The sequence below is a fragment of the Vigna umbellata genome, chromosome 1, assembly GCF_029865625.1.
Source record: "Vigna umbellata cultivar VRB3 chromosome 1, Vumbellata_1.0, whole genome shotgun sequence".
Lineage (NCBI taxonomy): Eukaryota > Viridiplantae > Streptophyta > Magnoliopsida > Fabales > Fabaceae > Vigna > Vigna umbellata.
In genome coordinates this window covers 40,603,726-40,623,959 of record NC_142165.1, presented here as the reverse complement: position 1 = coordinate 40,623,959, position 20,234 = coordinate 40,603,726, and the positions used below count along the sequence as shown (strand labels likewise).

The 20,234-nt window shown below is 35.5% G+C and overlaps 1 protein-coding gene and 2 non-coding genes across 3 annotated transcripts; 1 reads left to right on the top strand and 2 right to left on the bottom strand.

The window, feature by feature from the left end:
• Positions 1-12: 12 nt before the first annotated feature.
• TRNAD-GUC (transfer RNA aspartic acid (anticodon GUC)) lies at positions 13-84 on the bottom strand. Its single transcript has one exon. It is a non-coding gene; the product is annotated as a tRNA-Asp (tRNA).
• Positions 85-880: 796 nt separating this feature from the next.
• Positions 881-952, top strand: TRNAD-GUC (transfer RNA aspartic acid (anticodon GUC)). Its single transcript has one exon. It is a non-coding gene; the product is annotated as a tRNA-Asp (tRNA).
• Positions 953-4,705: 3,753 nt separating this feature from the next.
• LOC148205363 (DENN domain and WD repeat-containing protein SCD1-like) lies at positions 4,706-9,918 on the bottom strand. Its single transcript, XM_088104387.1, has 13 exons — positions 9,817-9,918; positions 8,732-8,872; positions 8,539-8,622; positions 7,737-7,998; positions 7,451-7,656; positions 7,279-7,343; positions 7,063-7,186; positions 6,759-6,940; positions 6,584-6,655; positions 6,334-6,494; positions 6,221-6,262; positions 5,676-5,884; positions 4,706-5,018 (listed from the first exon to the last, which is right to left on the bottom strand). Exons 1-13 carry the CDS (start codon positions 9,916-9,918, stop codon positions 4,923-4,925), a joined length of 1,746 nt encoding a protein of 581 aa, XP_087960513.1. The 3' UTR covers positions 4,706-4,922.
• Positions 9,919-20,234: the final 10,316 nt, after the last annotated feature.

Here is a 20,234-nt window from a genome sequence, read left to right as displayed (position 1 = left end):
TAACAAAAACGACGCCGTTGCCGGGGATCGAACCCGGGTCACCCGCGTGACAGGCGGGAATACTTACCACTATACTACAACGACTTGATGATATTGAAGTTTTAATTTAAATAAGTAGGTTTAATTTACCGAATTTCATGGAGGTGCTTTTAAGATAAAAAAGTTTGTTAACTGAATTCGTATGACAAACTGTAGGAATAGTCTTAGTACAGAGGCGTGTCATATTATTAGCAATAAAAAAAAATCTTATGGAATAGCTATTTGTAATTGTTACATGAGAAAATTATATATATTAATTGGATCTAACATAATATTAAACATAAAGATAAAGTGTAGTTTTTGATAAAAAATTATTAAAAGAGAAAAACATTAGGTGATGTTTTGAAATCAACGAAAATATCCTTCAAAATAAAAACTGAATACTAAGTTTTACCATAATATTTATAGGTACTGTACAATATATATATATATATATATATATATATATATATATAATATTGCCTTTTTTACATATTTTGTTTTCGATATTTCTCTCTCGATATTATTTACTGCTTATTTATAGTCATAAAAAAATATTATCATTCATAATCGTTATAATATTATTCTTTTCTTATTTTTATTTCTTCCGTATGAGTGCGACACATTTTACTTTTTATAGCATATTTAATTCGATTGTAAACTTTTAAAATTACCCAGTTTTTTATACTTCAAATTTAACTATTTACGTGGATAATATTAACCAGTTAATATTCATCACTATTTTCTGAGATATAAATCTTTCTGATACATATTCCATAAATACCCTGTAAATATAGGAATGAAGAATACTTATATATTCAATAAATAATAATTATTATAAATTAAAACCTCATATCATCAAGTCGTTGTAGTATAGTGGTGAGTATTCCCGCCTGTCACGCGGGTGACCCGGGTTCGATCCCCGGCAACGGCGTCGTTTTCTTTCCCTTTTTTATCTTTTGCTGGCTTATGGAAAAAACTACAACTTGCTAAAAGAAGGATTTGTTTTTAAATTATGTTTTTAATCAAGTATTATTTCTTAATAGGATACCATCATTGCATCAATTTTGGACCGACATTTTTAAAAGGCTAAATTAATATATAAGAATATATATATATATATATATATATATATATATATATATATATATATATATATATATATATATATAATGTGTTTTATTATCATCGATACTATATTAATATTTACTTGATTTTTATCGTCTCAAATTAATAATGGTAAATGTGTTTATTATAAAATATGTTCTTAAAATTTTGAATTAGGTCGATTTTCTAAAAATATATTTTGTTAATTCTTTAAAAAAATTGTTTTTATTATTATAACAATATTAGTTTTAATTTATTCAATTTTGAAGTTTTGAATTAATTTCACAAAAATCAAACATTCTGTTACATGACAGCTGTTGTTAATAATAATAATGTATTATTAGTAGTATTATGTTATATTATAAAAATTATCACAAACTCATCCCACTATTATTTTCATTCTCCCAACTGACTCTGATGATGAAAATAAAATAAGAATATGATAAGATGAAGTTAGAATAAATAAAAATTGATAGTGAGTCAAAAATAATTGTCAAAGACTATAATTACATAATTAAAATAATATTCTCGTTTTTGTTTAAAATTTATTTTTTTAAAATTGAATAAAATGTCAATGACTTCGTTTTTAATTTAAATTACATCAACATTTGTTTTTGCCTAGTGTACTTATTGTTCGGATGACAAAACATGCATGAATTAAAAAAAAAAACAACTATTCATTTTATACTAATGGCATCCACTTTAGATATTTCACATTTGCCACATACTTCAGCAACAATAAAAGGACAACAAATATCTATCATTATTTTCAAACACAGCAAACTCATTACGACCTGAGAAAGCAACTACATTTAAAAAACGGTTTAATGTCTCAATAAGGTCTCTATTTTTGTTCAGAATTTGAAATAGGTCTCTTTATTTTTTGGCGTCTCAATTGGGTCCTTATTTTTGTTAATTTGATGCAAATAAATCCTTTCCGTCAATTTCATCAAACAGCATGAATGTGTGACGTGGCTTGAGGACAGTATTGACACGTGTAAGGCCACGTCACACATTCATTAACGCCGTTTGATGAAATTGACGGAAAGGATTTATTTGCATCAAATTAACAAAAATAAGGACCCAATTGAGACGCCAAAAAATAAAGGAACCTATTTCAAATTCTGAACAAAAATAGGGACCTATTGAGACATTAAACCTTTAAAAAACTGTCCGGCAATAAAAATCTATTGTTTAATAAAAGATTAAAAAAATGCCCAACAATTCGACCATGACAATCACAATTCAATAATGTCAATCAGATCAAAGTCATTGTATGGTTCAACAAAAAGCAAATATAATTCCCAACAATATTTCTAGCTCTTCCACTCTATTGCTCTCTTTCTTCCTTTGCATAAAAAAGAGAAAAAAAATCGAGATCTGCAAAAAATAATCAAAACTTCAGAAAAATCTCAAATAAATTAATTTTCTTAAATAAAAAGTCCTCAAGAGAATTTTAACACCATGGTAGTTTGTCATTCTTCATTTTCCATGTCAATAACATTGGATGCAATTTTGGATGATACTTCACGTTGCAGTACATTTGATAATTAATATCCTTTCCATCATTTGTCGCATACATTGAAACAAAAATAGTATCAATAAAAATAGAATCAAGTATGAATTTACAATAAAAATAGTATCAAGTATAAATAGTATCAAGTAAACTGAAATAATTATCTTTAACAACAAATCCATGTTTCCAACTAGAAGTGTGAAGATAATTGCTTTCACATTCTTAGGCAAAAAGTGGATATTAGAATGCTTAATAGATCTTTAACCATTAAAGATAGAACAAAAAATCTTTGACTATTATTTTTCACCACTCGAAGACATCCATGTGCTCTAAAAAAAATCAAAATCTATAATTGATTCATCCTAACATGTGTCAAGTTGAGTCTTTCGAGATTTATTGTTTAATTGATAATTGCACTCTTTTAATTCCTATTATAATATAATAAGTTTTTAAAATGCATAATGAACAATTGCAACAAAAAGAAATTGTAATAGAAAATAAATAAACAATCAACTTACATAAAAAAGCTTCAATGAGAAGCGTATAAGGATGAAGATTGTCCATGTTTGCTTTAAAACATTTGATGATGTTGAGACACCCTTACTATTATATTAAGCAAGTAGTTTATACAAATTTTCCTTGATTTTTTTCCAATTTTGGTTCCCAAGTAAGTGGATCAATTTTTTTCAAAGTAAAAGGCCAATGTTTTTAATTTCATTCTTGAATCTAAAATTACTTTAAAAGTAAGCACAATATTCATTTCAATATTTTTCAAATTTGACCATCTTCAATTCAGCCATATTTTTTTTGTGACTTCATCCCTATCCTTAACATTCTCAATGAACAAACTTTGAATCTTTCAAACTTGTAAAAAATACAAATTGAAAGTAAAGTAGATTGTGTGACAAAAATTAAGGTTGTGCATCACAAAAAAGCAATAAGAACTTTTGATTTTTTTTTCAACCCTCTCCCACTCTTCCTATGAAGGAAAATATTTGTAAGATTCATCAACCAATGACAAACCCCTAGAAAGCACGTGGATATTTCAACAACTATGTTAACTTCCATAGTGTGAGGAATAGACAACCCACATAATGTATCAACATTAGTAAACTTTTAAAGATATTGTTTGAATTTTAGCATTCTAGTCTCCGAACTCTTAACATATTTGATATTATTTTTAATTTGATCCAAAACATTACTTTGTATCTTTAATCATTCTTGAGCAATCAAATTCAACATGTGTGCATAACAACGGATATGAAAGAATTTCTCCCCATATATTAAATCACTTTGTTGACTAACAGTTTGACAATGTGTATTGGTTTGTTCGAGAGTAGAGATAAATATATTGAGTTTTTTTGCATTTCTAGAAATGTAGAATTCGTTGTACTCACATATCAAACCATTTTGTAGACTAACAATTTGACCGTGTGTATGAATAGAGGTAAAATTGAGTTTTTCTGCATATCTAGAAATGTAGAATTCGTTGTACACAAAAAATCGTGGGTGTTGTTCTAAATAGTGAACATATTCTCAGCTAGCTTGCTACAGGCATATTTGATCGGGAAGTGATTTCATACAACTTTTTCTTTACAAATTATTTCTTAATCACTTAGAGGAAGATAAAAAAATTGTATGGAAATTTGTAAATAAATTGAGTTTAAATATTCTTATACTTTCATACAAGATAATCAATATGTGGATAGGTTGATTTCTCTTATATTAGAAAGTAAGATTTAATATAAATATAAATGGTAAGACAGCATACCATATAAGATAAGTCTTAATTTCTTTTATAGTAAGTTCCAACTTATTATGTTTAGAACTATATTTTATAAAATGTACTGAGAACACGTATTTATCATCAAAACCAATGAAAGTCATGCACATGTTACAGAAGTTTACATGAAACTCCGTAAACCGTTAGGTTTTCGAAGCTTAAGGTGTCATGATTGGTTTGTTTTGTACCAAATTTCCGATTAATCAGGTACCTTGAATGTTGTTATGTAGAAGCAAACATAACGTAGCGAAATCAATTCCAGCCTTAGTGACAGATATTGCTAAATCTAAACTCACAAAATTTGCTCTTCGTCGCAGTATGTAAATTCAGGGTACAACAACCACTAAACCACAAAATTACAAGTAGTCACAACTTGGACTATCATACATATCTTGCACATTACATTTACTATAAGGGAAATAAACAAAATGTTGGAGGGAATTTCACCTATAAAACTATTACAATTTACAAACGTGAACATGCATTAATCGAACAAGCTCAAATATTAATGGTTGCATCCCACAGCCTTAGAAGCCCATTGCGACCGCCGCTGCATATCCGTTTCCTTTCTAAGTCTGAAGCAACACATCTCACCTGGATGTCATAATAATACGAACAAAATCAACCCAGGAAAGCAACCAATAACAAATGGAGATAACAACCAATAAAAAATGTTGATAACAACAGGCATACAATAACATTCTCCAGCCACAGATGCACCTTAGCTAGCAAAAACACTTATCAAGTAACCGATGCCAATTAAAATAATCAACAATAATTTTCAGTAAGCCATAATTCAATAGTGAAAAGAGTTGTCACTGCATGGCAAAGTTTCATAAAGAAAAGAACAATATATTTTGAAATTTAGCCAAAAGAAATTTAAAGATTTTTAATTTTTCAATTTCCATGCTGTGTAGTTATTTATCTCGAAGAAAAAAACGAGCTTCCTTAGGCAAGTTCTCCAAAACTAATTATTTGTCTCAGATTAATAACACCTCCAAGAATTAACAGGAACGGTAGTAATGATACCGATAGAAGTTCCATGAAGGAAATTTGTGTTTAATCCAGGGAATAAAGTTTATCTTGAAGGCATAGAATATCATAACGGAACAATTATCTTGAAATTCATCACCATATAAAACAGAACTTAATATTGAACAATAAGTATTTTGGGTTCATGGAACAGCAATATATACACATATATCCTTTGAATTATATGAACAAAGAAGGTAAATAAACTATATACCATACCATAGCAACTGTTTTCTGAGGTGTTCTGTAAAGCTGCCAACCAGCCATCTTGGGCCCAGCACCAGAAAAACCACCTAGTCTTTCTTGGGGCCGATGAAAAAGCGATAAAGAATTATCAGCTGCTCCAATCCCTAACCAGTGCTCCCCAGCATTGACCGATAATATGGCAGCATTGTGAATTGTTACATTTTTTGCACAACGTATGCCTCCTGTACAGCCAATTAGTATGTTAGTAGGAAATCTCAGATGCCGTCTGACTTTGCAGAGAAGATTAGCATGGTATGATACCAACTCTGAAACATTTTGCTTTAACTTGTGCTAATATTCAGACACCACATACGTGGAGCAGAAATACAATGGCAGAATTAAACAATGAGACATTTAGTTTAATGAATGTTTGCAGAGGAAGCTACTCCAAGGAAAACTCTGACATGGTGGTGCTTCTTCGGCAATGGCAACTTTCAATAGTTTGTATTTACCCAAATCAAACAGAAGTTAAATGTCAAGAATGAAAATACATCGTAAAAATGAAGGGACTGCCATACCATCATCGTTTTCCCAAAAACGTAGCAGGCCATCAGTGGAACCTGAAATTAAATTTAACATTTTAGTAAGAACTTCTGCATAAAAGTTCAAGAAAAAATTGGGTAAGACGCACCTGTAATTATTCCTCTGTCTAAAGAGGAATATTCAACACATAATATTGGCCCTGCATGGCAAGCTAAGACAGCATCACAGGTTCCTCGGTTAACAGACCACATTCTTGCCGTCCAATCATCACTACCGGTAATCACAGTGTCACCAACCATTCTTATAGACCTGCATTTTTTTTTGTGTATAGGGTCATGAATTTAATTTGTAAAAAATATAGTAGTAGAATAGTAGGAATGCGTGTTTCTCTTGTTTACCGTATCCATTGTGTGTGTCCTGAAAGTTTATGCATCTGCCTACTAGCACGGATGTCCCATATGTTAGCAACCCTGCAGTGGAAGCAGCAGGTCAAGCATTACATAAACAATGTATGGCAAATGACTGAATTGCACAAGGAAATCCTGGACTCCAACATTGTTTTTTTTAACATACACGTCTCTTCCACCAGCAGCCAACACTCCCACATTGTCATCATATTCCATGCATAGAACAGCACTAGAGCAACGACCAACAGTTGCAACACATCTATCAGTTCTTACATCCCACATCTTCACAGTGCCATCATGGGATGCAGTTAACACCCGTTCACCTGAGAGCGTGCGCACACAGCTGACCTATATGATTGGTTGGTTGTCTGAATTAAGTTTCAACGCTCCATTTTGTATATCAATAAATAATTTACATAACATATACTGTCTGTAGTAGAACAAACTAAAATAATTTTAAATAAAAATACCGGTCCATCATGGCCATTAAGCTCTTCTAGTAGTTGAGTTGTTTGCTTATCCCACACCAAAACAGAATGATCATCAGATCCTGACACCACCTTCCCCCTGTCTGAACTTATGGCCCGGACAGTTCTACATTTAAAGACAGAAGGAACGGTGAACATTGTCACTACTTCAAAAGAAGTCGACAAAGTACACATGAAATTTAACAAGTGAGAGAGAACCTAGCATGGCCTTGTAAAGTTGCCCTGAGTTCAGAACCACGAAGACTAGGATCCCATATCTTAACCTGAAATTTGCACATGCCCAGCATATCAACTCTTCCATTTGGAAGGCAATGAAACATCTTGTCAACAAGTAATTCTATATTTCCACATCATAAATATTGAAACTTACTGAGCAATCTGTGCTTCCACTAATAAAGAAACCAGCATCCTCACGGTCACCCACCAAATCCCACACTTCTCTTTTCGTAACACAATGGAGAGCAGTAATTGCACCATTATGACCCCTAAGTGTGCGAACATTGGTTTGAAGCTTTTTTTGGCCACCACTCAACAGATCTTGTTTGCGAGGTGTCCCATTATCATTTGAAGCTAGAACTATTAAGTGGTAGAGCAAAGTGATTCTAACATCTTATTCAAGAATTAAAACTTTATGATAGTGGCAGTTCGTTAAGTACCAGAGTTGCTTCCATCAGACGTCCATTTACGAACACGACTAAATGAGCTGGATCTAATTGTTGGATTTCTGGTAAACATACTCTGCACCCAGCTTCTACCAACACCTGTTGCCTCAGTGGGTTGTTGGTTCTCATCTTTCACGTCTTTAGGATGTGGGGATGTTATTCCAAGTGATAACACAGACTGTGCCTTTGCTGAGGAGATTCCCCAGTATCCATTACGTAATTGCTGGATATGAGATAAGAACCCTCTGATTTTTATCTGAATCAATCATATAAGGAATAATTCATTACCTGAGCTCAAATTTTCAAACACATAAAATCTAGACAAATATATAAAATACAAACAAAGGAAAGAATTCACTCAAATTGGGGAGGGGGTAGATGGCAATTTCTTTGTGAAAGTCTACATTATCAAATATACAACAAACAATTTTATTGGATTTTTTCATACAACACTAATCTCCCATGACTATCGTAAAAAATTCTCAACCCACTTAAAAACAATAACAAGGGTGGTTTTTCGTATGATATGAAAGCAAACAGTTTGCTTTCATCTATTCTGTATGCCTCAACATAAGTCAATGTAATTTACTCCAGTTTAGTTCATAAAGTTTTTCTATGGTCTCAACACCCTGTAGCATGAATGTCTCACTTTTAAGATAAAAAGATTTAAAATTTCATGAAGCCTGTTATCTGTCTCTACTCCTTTCTTAAATATCACTTTAACATTTCCAAAATTATAGTGTCTTGTAATTTCATCACTTGGACTGTTCCAAACACCCAAATATCATCAACTTACAAATTGCTTGGATCCAATGCTGTTCCTTTCTGCAATTGTTTCAATCATGTACCAAGCATCGTTATCAGGAAGTCCCAGTCCAGCCTTTCATCACGCAGGGAAAAGAGGCTCAGTATTAAAAGCACCAAAAGACTTTAATGAAATTACAAAAGGTAACAAGGAAATTCAAGCACATAAATAGCCAAAACAATACCATGTGTGATGTCAACACAACAAGCTGAGCTGTCACCAAAGATGCATAGTTGGCAGACCTGGCAAAAAATGCAAATCCATAAACACCTACTTGCACAACATTAGTTTTGTTGCAATCATTGATGCTATTGTAGTATAATATCTTTGATATTATTAAGCTAAATAAACATCAATTTATATCTTAAATAAATATTTATTCACTTTCCTCCTTTAAGTTTGTTTTTGCAGCATTGTTATGGTGTTAATAAGTTGTTGTCGCTACAAGACTGAAGACTGCACTAGTAGGAGCAACTCCTTGTCATGGGAAACTTTGAAAGATTGGGGTAATCTAAAGTTGCACATGCCTCCATGTTTTCCCCCATGGCATGTTATCATATGAATGCAGCCCTTAGACGGCTTGGAGAATCCTCTCTTTGCAAGTTGATTTTGAATTAAGTTACAGTTTATGCCCAAGTTATACAAGTTGTAAATGAAGCCTACAAAATTATCCCTTAATGTATAGTCTCTTCTTGATCCTAACAATCTTTCCAGTGTCTTCTTATATCTCTAAATCAATACAATGTACAACACACACTATTCATGACAAAATTAAAAAGGTCACAACTCATATAAGTGCCTTGATGTAATCCTATCCTTATAAGGAAGTCCTTTTCTCGTCTCTTTAAGAGTTATCATACTAACAAAAGCTACCCTAGCAAAAAGATATTAGGTGGATAAAAGAAAATAGCTATTAGCACCAAAAAGATACCATAGGGTAGATGTTAGAGAGTGGAGAGTGTATGAGAGGAGGAGAAAGCATTAATTACCTAACTGCCTAACTGTTTAGAAGTTAGGTAAGGCGGGAAGGGGAACTGTGTATAAAGGGTTGAGTTCGGTTTTGTAAAGGGGTTATTGAGTATCTTTCATTTGTTAGTTGCAAGACACATTTCCCTAGGACGGGGATTAGGCTCCCTAGTTACGAGTTGTACATGTTTTCCTGAGAATTGAATACAGATACTATTCTTTTTCCTGAGTGTACCATTGATTGTTGTGTGAGTGTTGTTTTTGAGTAGGTTTCTTTCCAAGAAACCTAACAATTGGTCTAACCTGCCGGATCCAATTGGGCGTGAAGATCAGAATGGAGGGCGAGAAAGAAGGGGAACGCCTTGAAGGGCCACCCAGTTGGCGGAGAAGGGTGGAGTTACCCATTTTCGAAGGACATGACCCACTGAATTGGATAAACCGGGCGGAGAAGTTTTTTGAGATCCAGAGGGTGACAGAATCGGAGAAGGTCGAATTGGCGTATATCAGCATGGAGGGAAGTGCAGGGTATTGGTTCAAATTCTAGAAAGAAAAGGCTAGGAACCGATCTTGGGAGGGCTTGAAAGAGGCTATGGTTATCAGGTTTGGAGGCAGGAATCGGGGCGGAATTTTTGAGAGATTGGCAACGATAAAGCACATTGGAACAGTGGAGGAATATGTGCAAGATTTCGAGGTGTTGGTGGGACAAACCAAGGCGCTTTTGGACGAACAACTGTTGGGTTATTTTCTGGCTGGGTTAAGGGAGGAGCTTCTGTGCCAAATAAGACCCCACGATCTTCAAGAACTGATAGCAGCAATGAGGATCGCGCGCGATATTGAAGACGCACAACACGGGTCGAGGGCGAGTGGCTGGACAACGACCAAGAATACTCCTTCTTGGTGCGTTTGATGGGAGGAGGAGGCATGGTGACGAGAACTGAGCAGATTAGAAGCAACCCCGAGAGGATAGGTGCGACGGAGAGTGTGGGGTCGGTGAGGAGGGAAGGAAACGTGGGAAGCGGTGCGTCGAGGGGCAGAAACACGATGGACAATGATAATAGGGGGCGAAACTCGAGAAATTTGCCTTACCCAGAATTCTTGAAGCGAAGGGAGGAAGGGCGTTGTTTTAGGTGTGGGGGCCCTTTCAGACCCGAACACCATTGCCCAGAGAGGAGCTTACGAGTAGTGATACTGGTAGAGGACGAAGAGGAGGATGTTGAAGAGGAGGTGGTCGAGGTTAAACAAAAACTGATGGAATTATCAGTCTTTTCGGCCGAAGGGCTCACCCAACCAAAGACAATGAAGCTGCAGGAGAGAGTTAGGAAGAAGACCGTGCTGATACTCATAGACAGTGGCGCCAGCCACAATTTCATTAGCAGGGGATTAGTGGAGGAATTGAATTTAGGCCAGGAAGACACTCTCCCATACCAGGTGAGCCTGGGGGATGGGCAGAAGAAAAGAATGAGTGGGTGTTCTTGGGGGTGGAATGGTTGGCTAAGTCAGGGGAAGTCACTTTGAACTGGGGCGAGTTGACTATGTCGTTCAAACAAGGAGGGAAGAAGGTGGTTATTAAAGGGGATCCCACTTTGGCGAAGAGGCTGGTGGAACCCGAGGCACTACTGAAAATGAAGGAGGTGGAAACATGGGCCCTGATATGGAGTCTGGAGCAGATGGAACAGGGGCAAGTGGAAGGAGGAGAACAGGGGCTAACTGGGAAGCAAAAGGGGAACTGAAGCAAATCTTAGAGCTTCATTCAGAGGTCTTTTGTGAGCCCAAGGGATTACCGCCTGACCGGGACAAGGTGCACCAGATAACGTTGAAAGAAGGAACATATCCGATGAATGTTAGACCATATAGGTATCCTTATTTGATGAAAGGGGAAATTGAGAGGCAAGTGGCGGAAATGCTGACGACAGGAATCATTAGGCCGAGTACTAGTCCTTACTTTAGTCCAGGTATATTGATAAAGAAAAAAGATGCAAGTTGGAGGTTCTGTGTGGACTACTATTCCAGATAAGTTTCCCATTCGGTCATAAAGGAATTATTGGATGAGTTAAGGGGGGCTAAGTATTTTTCGAAAGTAGATTTGAAGGCGGGGTACCATCAAATTAGGATGGGAGATGGAGACATACACAAAACAGCATTTCGAACTCACCAAGGCCATTATGAGTTCTTGGTGATGCCCTTTGGCCTAACCAATGCCCCGACAACATTCCAGAGTGTCATGAACTGCTTACTGCAACCATTCATGAGGAGGTTTGTGTTGGTGTTTTTTAATGACATCCTCATTTACAGTCAGAATTGAGAAGATCATGTAAAGCATGTGAGTCAGATTTTGAGTGTTTTGGGAAAGAACAACTAGGTAGCCAATAAGAAGAAATGTGAGTTTGGCAGGGAAGAGATCAGATATCTAGGCCATTTAATATCAGGGAAGGGTGTGGAAATGGACCAAGAGAAAGTCAGGGCAGTCATGGAATGGGAGGAGCCCAAGACTCTTAAGGCGCTGAGAGGATTTCTAGGCCTTACGGGTTACTACCGACGTTTTGTGAGAGACTTTGGAAAAATAGCTAAACCCTTGACATATTTGTTAAAAAAGGGTCAATTTGCATGGTCAGATAGAGCTAGGGAGGCGATGGACAGATTGAAGGAGTTTATTACCACTGCTCCAGTGCTCACTTTGCCTGACTTTGAGCAGCCCTTTCATATCGAATGTGATGCTTCCGGGGGAGGAGTAGGGGTAGTCCTTACTCAAGGGAAGAGGCCCATTGCTTTTTTTCAGTAGAGCTTTTTCAGAGGGATCGTTAAATAAGTCCATCTAATGAAAGGAGCTCATGGCATTAATCATGGCGATACAACATTGGAGGCCATATCTTCTGGGACAAAAATTCTATGTTCATACTGATCAAAGAAGTCTCAAGTACTTATTGGAACAAAGGATAACTACCCAAAATCAGCAAAACTGGATAGCTAAGTTACGGGGTATGATTTCGAGATTCAGTATAAATCTAGGGCCACCAATCGAGTTGCTGATGCTTTATCCAGAAGGAGGGAAGATAGGAGGAGGAGGGGAAAGAATTAAGGGTGGTGGCGCGCCCCTATTGGCAGGATTTTGAAGAAGTGTTGAGAGAAGTAGAGGAGGATGAAGCTTTGGTAAAGATCAGGGAAGATATTAGAAAAGATCCTGATACCCACCTAGCTTACACTCTAGAGCATGACCGTCTGCATCATAAAGGAAGGCTAGTATTATCTGCGAAGTCAGCATGGATACCAAAGATCTTAGCTGAGTTTCATATGACCAACACAGGAGGGCACTCAGGGGTTTACCGCACCTATCGTAGAGTTGCCCAGTCACTCTTTTGGATAGGGATGAAGAAGGCGGTTACTGACTTTGTGGCTAGATGTTTGATATGCCAACAACACAAGTATTTGGCAACCTCTCCCCAAGGGTTGTTACAACCCTTATCCATACCTCACGCTGTTTGGGAAGAATAGAGTATGGATTTCATAGTAAAGTTGCCCAAATCACAGGGGTATGATGCGGTATTGGTAGTGGTGGACCGCCTCAGTAAGTATGGGCAGTTCTTACCATTGAAGCATCCTTATACACGCAATTGCAGAATTGTTTGTAAAGGAGGTAATAAGGTTGCATGGGGTGCCAATATCCATTGTTAGTGACCGAGATCCACTCTTCTTGAGTGTTTTTTGGAAGGAAATCTTAAGATACAGGGAACGCAGTTGAAAATGAGCACTGCTTATCATCTTGAATCAGGTGGGCAGACTGAAGTGCTAAATAGAATACTGGAAGGATACCTGAGATGCTTTTGTTTTGAGCAACCAAAAAGCTGAAGTACAGTAGTTCCTTGGGCTGAGTATTGGTACAATACTGGCTATCAAAGTGCAGCGAAGTGTACTCCTTTCGAGACGGTGTATGGTAGAGCCCCCCTCCTTAAGGAGGTTCTGACATGGGGAAACATCAGTAGCATAGGAGTTACAAACGCGTGATGAAGCTTTGCAGCAGCTAAGGTTCCATTTAACCCGAGCCCATGACATGATGGCAAAGTATGCTAATAGAAGAAGAAGATCAGGAGATATTAAGATTGATGACTGGGTCTATCTAAAAATCAGACCGCATAGGCATACTTCTATGCCTTCGAGGCTGCATCCCAAATTGGCAACAAGGTATTTTGGACCCTTTAAAGTTCTACAGCAAGTAGGGGAGGTTGCTTTCAAACTTCAATTACCGGAAACAACCAGGATCCATCCAGTGTTCCATGTGTCCTAGTTGAAAAAGGCAGTGGGTATTAGGAATGTTGAAAAGGAACTACCACCAGATCTTCAAGCAGAGGGACCAACCTTTTGGCCCCTTCGTATCTTGGATAGGAGACAGATGCAACTAGGGGAGGATGTGGTGCAGCAGATACTGGTGGAATGGTAGGAAGGAGGAAGAGATGGGGCAACATGGGAAGCTGTTTCAATGATCCAGCAGCGGGTAATGTTAGAGAGTGAAGTGTGTATGTGTTAGACCGTTATTAGTCTATGAGAGAAGAAAGAAACATAGTTAGTTGGTCTAACTGTTTGGGCAGTTAGAGGGCGCGGGGAAAAGCTTTTGAACTTGTATAAATAGTTGTGATTAGTTTGGGGAGGGATGATTTTGTTGATCAGGACTCATTGTCCTGAGGGGGAGAGGTTAAGCTCTCTGTATTCTTGCTGTTGATTGAAAGTGAATAAAAGAAGCATTTCTTTGTCAGAGAGTGTGTTTGCAGAGTAAGGAGTGAGTTTTTCCTAGGTTCTTGGATAAAGAACCTAACATTTGGTCCGACCTGCCGGATTCGAAAGAAAGAGAGAATCAGTGATGGACGGACAGTCATCGGAGGATAGGGTGGATAACCTGGAGATAACGGTGGAAGGAATTAAAGAGGAAACGGCGGCGATAAGGCGAGACATTCAACAGATGATGAGGATGATGAGCGGAGGCCCGAATAATCACGGAGGAGGGTCGGAAAAGGGAAGTACGTTCGTGAATGCCAATCACGAGCATAGCGACAGTAGGGGAGTGCATCAGAATTGGAGGAAGAGGGTGGAATTACCTGGGTTTGATGGGCAAGAGCCGCACAGTTGGATCAATCGGGCAGAGCGCTTTTTCGATATTCAGACAGTGGCAGATGATGATAAAGCTGAACTCGCATATATCAGCATGGAGGGTAGTGCAAGCTACTGGTTCAAGATTTGGAAAGACAAGGCCAAGAATCGATCGTGGACGGGATTAAAGGCATCACTGATTAATCGATTTGGAGGAGGGTTTCGGGGCACGGTGTACGAACAATTAGCAACTTTACGTCAAAAAGGTTCGGTGGAGGAATTCGCCAGGAATTTTGAGGTATTGCTGGGGCAGACGCAAGGATTAACGGAGGAGTTGACACTAGGATTTTTTTTGGCGGGATTGAAGGAAGAGGTCAAGGGCCAAGTACGCATCCAGGCCCCCAAGGAAATTGAGGAGGCGATCAGGGTTGCGAGAGATGTGGAGGACGCTATGGTACGAACGCGAGGAGGAGGTTGGAATGGCGTAAAAATGAGTGGGGGAGGATCGCGACCCACAACGACAGTGATTCGCGGAGAAATGGAGCGACCTACCGTTAATAGATCGGGAGGAGTGGAGGGAGTGTGGCGAATCGAAGAGAAGGGCCGTTGCCGGCAACGGGCCAGAGAGGCGGAAATGCTGGGGGTGGCGATAATCGGGGGAGAATGGTTCGAAACTTGCCCTATCCGGAGTTCTTGAAAAGACGAGAGGAGGGACGATGTTTCCGGTGCGGCGGCCCCTTCGCTCCAGGACATCGCTGCTCGGAGAAAAGTTTGAGAGTACTCTTGTTGGCAGAAGACGAGGAGGATGTGGTTATCGAAGGTGAATCTCCGGAGGGGGATTGCATGGAACTGTCGGCGTGCTCGGCGGAAGGGATGACGTCGCCGACAACCATGAAGCTCGCTGGGAGAATCGGAGAGAACCCAGTGATAATTCTCATTGATAGCGGGGCCAGTCATAATTTCGTGAGCCGAAGGGTGGCAGAGGAGATGAGACTTCCGGTGACCGACACAGCGCCATACGCGGTGAGTCTCGGGGACGGACGGAGGAGGATGTCAAGAGGGCGTTGTGAGGGGGTACCGATCAACATGGGGGAAAATAAGGTGGTGGCAAACCTTTACGTCTTCGAGCTGGGTGGAGTAGATGTTATACTGGGAATTGCATGGCTGGCAACGTTGGGGGAGGTGATTATAAATTGGAAGGAGATGTCTATGATATATACCATGGGAGACAAGAGGATTAGAGTGCAGGGGGACCCAGCTTTGGCCCGACAGTTGGTGGAACCCCAGGAACTGAAGAAGGTAGTGGATGCTGACTCATGGTTCCTTGTGTGGGAAGTGGGGCAGCTGAAAAAGCAGAGAGACGACACGTGTCCAGGAGAGCTCACGGGGGAACAGCAGACCGAATTGAAGGCTGTGTTACAGGCCCACTGCGGGGTGTTTAAGGAGCGAGAAGGCTTGCCTCTGAGANACTTAGAACTCGTTAGGATAGGCTCTAACCATGGCTCTGATATCATGTTAGAAAGTGGGTTTTTATAAAAGCAATTGTCATGAAAAAAAATTTCGGGTAGCTTAACCATGCATGAAATGCCTTTATATTGATGTCATGTTATATTCTTTCAAATTTAAGTTCCAGAAAATGAATTTTAGGGGAGGCAAGCTGTTTTTACAATCTATGATTGTGTGCTCTATGTGTCATTAACTACTTCCAATGCACATGTTCAAGATATTCGAAGACGGGATGAACCTTCAAAATAAGAAAGCTGAATTTCCATAGTTATGCAAATGAGTGCATTTATTGGCTTCTCTTCAGTGGGATTAGGCATTAATAGCATTAATCTTAGCTATATAATCTCTAAACATGTGTACAAAGAAGCTTCTATCTGATAAACGAAGAATGACATATTGATTGACCATTCTATTTAAACATAGAATCAAATAATAAATTTTTATAATTCATCAGTTACTCATTGATATGATTATAATGCAATTGCCAATCAGTTCTATGGGTTATCAGATATAAATTTTCTAGACTTAATATTTGTTTCTAAAGGGACTATTGATTAATGTTTGGTGGTTGAAATGTGTTTATAATGCAGTACAATTTTTGGCCCCCATTTCATGCTGTACTATCTGAAGGATGATTATTGCTGTACTCTCTGAAGGATGTTTATTTGTACAGAATCTGAAAGATACAAATGTTGTGTTGAAACAAACAAGCTATATTTAACGTAAGTTGCTGGTACTTCAGAAACTTTTCCGCCTTTTTCGGTAAAATGATCTTCATTACTTTGTGGTTAGTTGTGGATGGATGGTAAAACTTCACCCAGTAATAATCCCGTTTCACTCTGTAAAAGTTTAGTATTTGATAAAAAGGACAGTAATGTTTTTAATAATTTTTTTAACCTGTAGTTAATTATACTTGTATATAAATATATTTAAATATAAAGAGGATTCGTTTTTTTATACATATAATTTTTTCAATTTTACATTTAAGTAATTATTATTTTAAATTAAAATAGTTATATTATCATTTTCACCTTTTTAATTATCATTTATTTAAATTTAATTATTTTATAAATTACAATAATTATTTTACCATTTTATCTTTTTAATAATTTTCTTCATTTAAATAATTTTTATAATTAAGAATTATTTAATAAAAAAAAATATATACATTTTTGTGTCCATTTTTTTAATTTTACTTTTGAAATGAAATTTTTTAAAATTTAATCATTTTTAAAAATTAAGTAAATAAATGATTTGTTTAAATGTGATTATCTGTTTTAATTTATCTACTATATTTAATCAAATTTCTATTATTATTATTAATTTTATTTTCTTAAAACAATACATAGCCACAAAATATCTTTATATATATATATATATATATATATATATATATATATATATATATATATATATAATTATAATTATAATTATAATTATTTTCGAGGAGCCTAAAAGTGCAATGGATGGTGGGAGTGATATTTATCACCACCAATGTTTTATTCAAAATTCATTAATAAAAATTTAACTGAATTAAGGATGTTAGCACAGTATATTTCGATAAATTTTAAATAATTATTTATTATTAACCGAAATCTCATATTTGTTTTCGCCAAATATTTTGATTCATTAATTATAGGCTACTATGATATTTCATCAAAAGAGAAAATTAGAGATACAGATAAAATATCAAAAGAGATGTCATCTGAAAATCAAAATTCAATTAAGTCATCTATCTCAATAATTATGCCTTTTTGTTTATGGTGCTTGTCTGGAATGGAATATTGTCTTGTGGACACAAAATATAATTGTTGCATTTCCCAAATAATAGACGCGCCCTTTTAGGAAAAAAATAGTTTGATATAATATTTTACTTTATTTATAAAAAATATCAATTTCTAATTTCTTCATATTTAACTGAGTAAGAAATATTTGAAAATTAAATATATTTATGCTCTTAAAATCAAACGAATTTATTCATGTTTCAAATCTTCGTACATATGGAAGTACTTAAAACACGCAGAAACAAGTAAACACCTTTCCTTTTATAGTTCCAATAAACACATTTAATAATTTAATATTAAGACGCTGACCGTAGTAAATTATTAATTATATACAGTGATAGATTTTTTAAAACATTTTGAAAGTGTCAAAATTGTATCTATAAATATTTAATATTTTGAAGAAACCAAGTATATTATAATTAAAATAAATATTTTTATATGTAAATCTTTGTATGTATACAAAAAGTTTTCAAAAAAAATTCAATGACCAGAGTCTCTCTTTCACCATAAAACTCAACTCATACATATATATACATATTATTTATATATATATATATATATAATATACGAGTGTAATTATTTTTAATAACTATTTTAAACGATGATATTTAAAATATTTGAAAATGAATTTAACATATGAATTAGTTTATTAAAGATTGTGTATACTTAATGCGGTGTATGGTATTATAGCATTGGTGGCGTGAAGAACGGATTTTGCTTGTTGGTGTCGTTACAATCTACAATGGTGCAAGTGAGAATTTAAGAGAACTGTGTGAGTAGTGACAGACAGCTTGGGTCGGTGGCTCAGAGCAGCAAAAAACAATAGGAGAGAATATTTTTACATATCTATATTAATTTAACCACTGATTTTCATAATAAAATATTATTTAACATGCAACAAAAAATACTTCATAGTAAACTAGATTTTTTGTTATATTATAGAAAACATGGATCTTTTGTAATTATCTGAATTATGACATCAAAACACTTATAATAGAAAATCCATTTTATCCATCATAAAATGTTATTTCTGTTTAACAAAATTATTACAATCTTCACATTATAAATATACCTATGAATATAAAAGTGAGGGATACAATTGTTTATAATGATGAAATTTACAAACAAAATGACGATAAGAAGTGTTGCATTTAATATGGTAACAAGTTTCCAAAAGCAATTACCGACTACAACCTGCTCTGCTCCTTTCACGTTCAACATTCTGGCTGTTTGCTTTGCGTAGAGCCAGCATTAGGTGAAGTCTCGCTTGGGTAAGGTTTTGATGCATACATATAAAGTTTTCAGTACAGTTAAACTATAATATATTTAGAAAAGACCATGTTTCTCGTATAATTTTATTTGTACAGTTGCTTTCACATATATCGTAAAATCCGTTTGGAATCACTGAATAAAAAAAGAGAAACTACTTAGAGAAAAAACAAACTACACTATTTTCCTTTTGAGTTTTGAATTTAATGTGATGAGAAGGAAAATAACCCTGCATCTTGACGACTCCACACGAGATTCCTTTGATACATTAATAAATAAATAATGAATTAATAATATATATATATATATATATATATTATATTAAAATATTGTAAGAAACTGTGTAAAAATATCTTTTTTTCATTAAGCACGACACAAATGTATAAGTCCCTCTCTGACTCTATTTTACTGTTAAAGAAGAAAAATATAAAAATAATACTTTAATACATCTAAATTTTCGTATTCATTTGATATTATTTTTTTTATTTTTTATTTTTTTTTCTTAAAAAAATACAAAAAAATTTATATTTTTGAATAATGATACCATGATACACCTTTACATTTACATAGGTTATAAGGATAAAATAATCATATAATTTTTTATATTTATTTAAAAAAAAAGTAAAAAATTGAAAATATAGTGTCAAATAAATATAAAAAAATCAAACGTGTCAAAAATTTATTTTTCTATATTTTTATGACTATTTTTTCTTTATACTGGGTGTGAAATGAATATAAAAAATGTGTGATAGAGATATTTATTGCAAAAACAAGCTCAGCTTTGACTGACAGAGCCCCTTAAGAGTGTGTTTGCTCTTAGCTACGTAAAATTCCTCAATCTGCTGCATTTTTGAAAGGATCCACTGTCACATGGCCCAACCTGTAGAAACAAAGGACCCCTTATTTAACACAATAATTCACAGACCCATCTCAGCTCATAATGTCCAATAATGCAAGCTACGCTGTCCCATTTTGCACTATTATTATACATTCAACCTATAGACAAACACGTCAACATCTTCAGCTTCATTCATGTCTCAATCCATCACTCTCATTTATTCTATATCATTTTTCACCCTTTGCACT

Bases quoted from the DNA above. Each gene is read 5' to 3' on its own strand.
- LOC148205363 (XM_088104387.1), bottom strand. From the start codon at position 9,918: ATGGGTAACTCCACCCTTCTCCGCCAACTGGGTGGCCCTTCAAGGCGT. The intron at 8,873-9,816 runs GTTAGACCAATT...ATAATATCAAAG, and splicing joins CGCCCAATTGGATCCGGCAG to ATATTATACTACAATAGCAT. The intron at 8,623-8,731 runs GTATTGTTTTGG...GCGTGATGAAAG, and splicing joins TTGTGTTGACATCACACATG to GCTGGACTGGGACTTCCTGA.